This window comes from Phytophthora infestans, genomic scaffold (assembly GCF_000142945.1).
Source record: "Phytophthora infestans T30-4 supercont1.66 genomic scaffold, whole genome shotgun sequence".
Taxonomy (NCBI): Eukaryota; Oomycota; class Peronosporomycetes; order Peronosporales; family Peronosporaceae; genus Phytophthora; species Phytophthora infestans.
Window position 1 is genome coordinate 278,793 of NW_003303693.1, and position 7,236 is coordinate 286,028.

Below are 7,236 nucleotides of genomic sequence, written 5' to 3' on the forward strand. Positions count from 1 at the left end.
TCCCCGTGCATCGTGATCTCCTGATGAAGTGTCATCGACCGCGGTATCACGCTATCGTGCAATCACGGTGTAGTAATGCTGTCTAGGGTATTGTGCTCGCGTAGTGCATCTGCGTTGCCCGTGTTATCGTGTTCTACAACGGCATCGTGCTCCACGGTGTGCAATCATGGCCACCCCACACGTGCCCCCTCCCTCCCCCCCTCGTGTTTTTTGTGGCTGGTCCGACGTCCGTTAAATCGTGTTCCCATGTACTACGGTTCTCCGTGGCTCGGTAAGCGATCTCCGCGGCTCGAAGATTTTCTGACTATAGCTCCGCGGCTGCGTTCTCCCATGGCATAGTGGCCCAGACCATACTATCTAGTTATCTTGTGGTGTCCCGGTTGATCTGCCGTTTGTGCTTCGTATTTTACCGTGCTTCGTGGTCTACCGTGTTGTATCGTAGGTGATTTCCGTGCTCTGTAGCAGCTACGTGTTCTAGCCCGGTTTTAGGTAGAAAGTCTAACAGAGTCCGTGACTCTCAGTGCTTTCATAGATTTACATGTTAATTGCATCGGCCCGCTTCCGTGCTTTGTAGCTCTGTGTCCATATTTCTTTCCCCTCCATCGTACATACTGTTTCTTTCTGCCCTACAAATCCAGTTCGATAAGCTCGCACCTTCTCCTAGGCTCACGCCCTGTCCTAAGCTCCCATACAACGCACCTAAACACGAAAGTAATTGTGACCAATGGAAAGCGTTTATTTTTAGCCAATCAGTTTTTCTGGTGATTACGCGGATGTTTGTTGCGCTGGCGAGGTTTCCAGCGACGACGGCGGCGATTAATGCGCTCCTGGACAACGCGCCGCGGCGGTTGTGGGGGGCCCATAGCGGCGGCAACTAAGGCCAGGCTTTGTTGGCGCGAATCAGTGGCTGGCTTCGGTTCTGGTGTGCGTGGGCGGTGCCAAAACGCCTGGCTGTATGGACCAGAGGCGCACGCGATGCACCTGCGGGCACCCGCTCGAGCCTCGCCCTGTGCGAATGCATCCCATGCTAAGAATTGTTCGCAACAGGCGCACAGCCGGAGCTGCAGCCCTAGACTGTCTGGCTCGAGCGGGGGGTGCACAATGACCGCCTGGCACGTCGAGCACATGGGAGGTAAACGTTCCATTGGAGAAATGTTTTATTAGAAACGTTTTTATTAAATTCGTAATATTATTTTTTAAGTATTAAACTAAGTATTTCGAAGTATTTAATTACTACTTTGCTAAAATGCGATCCAGTGGTGTCGCCAGGGCCTAAAAAAAATCAACAGCGTCTACGACGATATAATAGTACCGGTGTGCACGTCGGCGAAGCCTACCAATGCAAATTAACCCGCACACACGCAGCCCCTTTGCGTGAGGTGGCGCTCCAGCGTTAAAAATGGGGGCAAAATGAAATTTGAACGGTGCATTTAAGTACGATGTGTTGACCACATGCAGTGTGTACACCACATATTGCAATTTTAGCGAATCGAGGCCGCCTTCGCTGCGCTCGGCAGCCAGTAGAATGCACGTATTTGCGTAACATTTATTAACCCTAGCCCGTTACGGACGGACTGACAGACAGACACCAGACTCCACTAGGAGGGTAAGATTTAATAATGCATATTATTGATATTCGAAAACTTAACTGAGGGTCAATGCTGCGTAGTGTTTAGCGTACACGTCAGAATGCGTGTTTCCGAGGACATGCTTTTAGTATACTAAATACTCTATGATCAGTAGTTTCTGCGAGATACAATGATAATACATTGTTTTGTTGTAAGAAATTAACATTAATAAGCTATCTGAGTGGGTTTCTATGAGGTAATGCTAAATCGTACATGCCACAGTAGACAGACGTAAGGACTGGCCGTGAGAACAACGCTGTGCTAATAAACGTTGTCGCCTGAGCCACAAAGATAGATAGTTTTAGATTGAACAAAAGAACTTAATGTGCTGATGACAATTACTACTGTAAGCAGATTGATTATTTTCTACCGGAAAGCGCTTTTTAGAGAGCAAATTCTGGTACTACTTAAAAGGCGGACGTGTTACCGACAACGGCGTGTGATAAGGTTTTACACGGAGCGGTAAGACAACAACACACCATGAGAGGTGTAATTTATGGTTATTTTAAGTATACCCCATAACAAACGTTAATAAACTTAGAGTAAAATTGACGTTTAACCATCAGGAATCATCGTTGAAGTATAAAAAAAAAACACCGCCGTCAACAACAACAACAGCAATGCGTATTGCGACAGATTGGAGTGTTTAATAAATCTGAATCAGCACAAAATGAACACACTTCAACGCATTAAAATGTTACAGTTTGAATTATATATTGGTTTGGGGTTTGATGAGTAAGAGGCCAACACCGAAGTGAGTAAATTAATGCTAGCCAGAACTGTCCAACATGTCTCTCTAAACCTAACCACCATCTCTTTGTTGTTCCACCTGTTGTCCTTTCGTAAGCGTGGTGCAATCACTAATGCCATGTGCCTTCATTCAACCATAGCGCTCCAGCATGTGTTTACCCATTGGCGTTCCAAAAGCAAGGCGTCGGAGCAGCTGAGGCTGCTCCGCCGCGTCGTCGGCCGACTGGATAAGCTGGAGGAGTCCCAGGTGAAGCCCGAGAAGCGCCTTGAGACGCCCAAGCAAGACCCGAAGTCCGTGGTGGACACGAGCATCTTCGCGTCGGCCCTGGGACGCGGGTCGAGGATGCACGTCGACTCATTGAGCGGCACGCCGCAGACGCAGGCCCCTCGCCGGCCGACATTCTACCCGCGGTATTTCGGGCTGCGACACGTGGATGTCGAGGGCCACGAGACGGGCATGTCTGAGCTGCAAAGGCCTTCGCGGCGGAGCACGCCGCCCATGCTAATCAAGAAGCACAGCAACCACCTGCGGCGCTGGTACCAGCTCAAGCACAAGCCGCGCCTGTGCAGAATCAGGACTGGGCGCTCCAATACGCGGACGCCCGCCAAATGAAGCTTGCGATCCGCCCGTTCGACGGCAAGGAGCTGTACGTCGGGATGGACTCCGGCTTTCTGGACTGGGGCAGACGATTCGAGCGGCAGGTGGCGCTTGGGCAGTCGGCGTGCGGCTTCGCGTGGTCTGAGGACGTGAAGGTAGACCTTCTCGGCCACTACCTGTAGAGTACGGCCGAGAGGTACTACAACAAGCAGGTGGACACGTGGTGGAACCAGCTTCCCACGTTGCAGTACGTCATGGAACGGATGTTGGACGCGTTCAAGACAAATATTACGCCCGCCCAAGCTCTGAAGCTGCTCACCGCGCCGAATGACACCAAGAGATCGTGGCCCGAGCACTACATGTACCTCGTGGCCATCTCCGAAGCCACAGGGAGCGGCGCCGACTACTTGGTGCTGAACAACATCGTTCAGTACGCCTCCGCAGAGCTACGTACGGTGTTGATGGCCAAGGTGGACAAGTCGCGTACCGATTTCCTGCAGCACGCCGAGGAGCTCGCACACTTTGCGCAGTCGTGGGAGACCAACTCGACGAAGCAGAAGTCGCAAGGCCGCGAGACGGTCAACGTGGTGAAGGACCACACCAAACAGCGCAAGGAGACACGGAGCTGCCACGAGTGTGGCCGTGTCGGACATCTACGGGTAGCGTGTTCAGACCTCAAGAAGCCAGGGGACATCACGCAGGCCGTCGCCGAGCACACCAGCGACACTACCGACCAGTGGATCCAAGACAGTTGTTCATGTCGTCACCTCGTGAACGATAAGTCGTTCCTCGAGGACGTGGAGGAGTGCAGCGACGAATGCGTGCAACCCAACGGTGAGCTGATACACATCACCAAGCGCTGTAAGGTGCTGCTGTGTGGCACAGCGTGCGGTGAGGAGCAAATGGTGGAGCCCACTAACGTCTACTTTGCGAAGGGCGTGGTGCACAACCTGATCTCCTACGGGATGATCGACAAGCGAGGCTTCGCGCTGACTCAGCGTGCCGGAAGACGAGTCGTAGCGGTCAAGAACAGCGGACGCGTGGCGTTTGACGTCGAGATGCGGAGCAACGTCTTCGTCGTGTCAGCCGTGGTGGAGCCGAGGCGCGAGCTGCCATCGGACGTGATCATGGCTGCTTTAAGCCGGGAGCTCACGGAGTCTACAGAGGTGCCGGGGGGCGTGCAGCAGGGCCCACTGCTGGATTTTCACAAGCGTCTGGCTCACCTCAACTACGACGCGGTGGAGCTGCTTGCCAATGCCCCGAGCTCGGGCATTCACCTACCGCAAGCGCGTCAATTGCCTTACGTGCGCCGAGGGCAAGCAAATGAAGAACCGACGGTCCAAGAAGGACACCGATGCACACTCACCCATCGATAGGGTGGGTGGGGTCATCTGCTCCGACTTGAAGGGGCCGATGACACCCAAGGATCGGTTGGGCAACGGCTACATGATCAACTTCATCGACTTCAAGTCCAACTACTGCCGCGTGTTCCTGGCGCGTCCAAAGAACGCCGCGGCCAGGCTCTTCGAACGCTTCCTCGTTTACTTCGAGAAGGCGTTCAACTGGAAGATCCACATTCTCCGCACCGACTCTGGGGGCGAGTACGAGAATGTGGGCTTGTTCTGCAAGCGAACGGACGGGGACCAGATAGCGCAGCGAGGCTCGCAACCAGTCAAGCAACGGCAAGGCGGAGCGCATGCACCGAACCATCATGAACATGGCGCGGTGCATGATCTTCGCCTGCGGGCTCTTGCTGAGGTTCTGGGGTGACGCGGTTCAGTACGCCGCGTACATCCTGAACCACGCCTTGACCAACTCCAATCAAGGGCGTGCGTAACCGCTGAAGGAACTGACGGGCAAGACACCACCGCTCGGCGAGATCGTGGTGTTCGGGTCGCCGTGTACTGTGTACCGGAACCCACGCAAAAAGAGCTTCGCGCAGCGCGCACAGACGGCTATGATTGTGGGCATCGGTGAAGAGACCAAGGGCGACCGGATCTACTTGCCCAAAGCACCACGTGGAGGTCACGACGCAGCAGAAGCCGAACCTTCAGGTGCAGCGGCTGTACCTTCAGGCCGGCGAGACGCTCGAAGGCAGCGAGCCGGCGGACAACGGAGCTCAAGCGCCGGAGGCTGGGGCCCCAAACGTGAAGGGCAAGAAGAAGCGCACGTCGACCAAGAAGAAGAAGTCGTGGTCGCGGGAGCGCCACGTGACGCGCTCCGTGGCCAAGAATACCAGTGTCACGGCGAACGAGACGCGCAGTCACAAGAGGCTACGCGCAACGTCGTGAACAGCGTGGTCGAGTACGACCCGAAGTCGTACCAGGAGGCAATGCGCAGCAAGCACAAGGACAAGTGGCTCGCTGCGATGGCTGACGAGCTGCACGCGCTCGAGGGCAACGGCGTATGGCGCATCGTGCGCAAGCCCGAGGGCTGCCATGTGCTAAATACCAAGTGGGTCTTCAAGAACAAAGTGGACGCGGAGGGCGCCATCGAGCGACTGAAGGCGCGCCGCGTCGCCTGCGGGAACGAACAACAGTTCGGGATACACTACAACGTGACATTCTCTGCTGTCATCGAGATGAGCAGCGTGAAGCTGATCTTTGTGCTCGCAAGAAAGTGGCGCGTCCCCGCGAAAGCACGCGTGCCAAACGCCTACGTGAAGGCGGTGAAGGATCTTGATCTGGACATATACCTGCGCATCCCGCGCGAATGTTGTTCCCGAAGAAGCTTGAGGTGCTAACTTTGGCGTGTCCAACGACAACGAGCTGTGCTGAGTTGAAGAAGGCGTTGTACCGCCCTCAAGCAAGCCGGACGCCTCTGGAATCAGCTCCTTCACCAGACGCTAACGGACATCGGCTTCTCGCAGAGTCTAACGACATGTGCGTCTACTATAGATCCTGCGAAGGCACCCTGCTGGTGGTTGGCGTATATGTCGACGACCTCCTGGTCACGGGCACGCAGCAGCAGGCCGTCGACGCCTTCTGCAGCGAGCTCAGCATGCTTGCGATCAAGGACTTGGGCCCCGCCAACACGTTCCTGGGCATGCGCGTGGTCTATGACGAGGAGGCGGGCTATGATCTTGACCAAGAGCTCGCGATCGAGGAGATGATGCGCGAGCACGGTATGTCGTCCGTGCACGGCTTGCGCACGCCCATTGGGGCGGAGTCCAACGACGTCGACGAGACCGCGGACGTACTGCTGCCTCTCACTGGTGGCAACAACGAGATCACGATCCGCAAGTTTCAATCCCCTCGTGGGCAGCCTCATGTGGGTGGCGCGGTGCACGCGCCCCGACATCGCGTTCGCAGTCCACAAGGTGTCACACACACAGCCCCACGATGTCTGACTGGAAGCTTGGGACGCGGATCGCGCGACATCTCGCGAGCTAGACGACCTTGCGGTTGAGCATGAAGGGCAAATGCCCATTGGAGGAGCCGCTGAACGTTTTCGCGTACAGCGACGCGGACTTCGCTGCCGACAAGTCCGACAGGAAGTCCGCTACGGGCGGACTGCTCTCTGTCGACGGGATGCCCGGGTCCTGGGTCTGCCGAAAGCAAGCTGGAGTCAGCCTCTCCACCATGGAGGCGGAGTATACGGCAGCGTCGGTGATGGCCACCGAGTTGCTGGGTGAGATGGGCGTCGCGATCAACAGCCTGATGTCGCTGCGTGTCGACAACCAGGCTGCGCTCAAGCAGCTCGACGGCGAAGGATCATCTTCCAAGGCCAAGCACATCGATGTCAGAATGAAGCTCGTGAGCTCCTACACGAAGAACGGCGTGCTGAAGCCGGAGTACCTGCAGAGTGAGGAGATGCCTGCAGACATCCTCACGAAGGCTCTGGAGGCGCCAAAACTAGCGGAGTTGCGAACAGTCGTCGGCTGGCACCAAGGAGTGCAGCAGACCAACGCTGACGGTGAGGAGGAGTGTTGAAATTCAAGGAATCTGGCGCCAGGATTCAGGGGATGCGCCGACCAGCTGGAGGTCTCGGATGACGTGCGTGGGTAAGGATAGGAAGGACAGACAATGGAACGGTCACTCACTAATCTCACTTTCCATTCTGCTTCCTACTACGCACCCTTACCTTTCAACAGACATAGCACCTCTTTCGTGGACAGGCTCAGAGCCATGTACGCCAGACACACGATCAAGGAGCAGTACGGCTGCGACAGCATTTTGGTGCGTTCTCACTCCATCTCGAAATGTTCCAACTCGATCGTCGGCGACAAGCCGTCGATAGCTTCACGTTTGACGCGCATGG

The 7,236-nt window shown here is 55.6% G+C and overlaps 1 protein-coding gene across 1 annotated transcript; it reads right to left on the reverse strand.

Annotated features, from left to right (window-relative positions):
- Positions 1–2,950: 2,950 nt before the first annotated feature.
- PITG_18218 (uncharacterized protein) lies at positions 2,951–3,352 on the reverse strand (the record flags this gene model as incomplete). Its single annotated transcript, XM_002997804.1, has 3 exons — positions 2,951–3,137; positions 3,180–3,287; positions 3,336–3,352. 3 exons carry the CDS (start codon positions 3,350–3,352, stop codon positions 2,951–2,953), a joined length of 312 nt encoding a protein of 103 aa, XP_002997850.1.
- Positions 3,353–7,236: the final 3,884 nt, after the last annotated feature.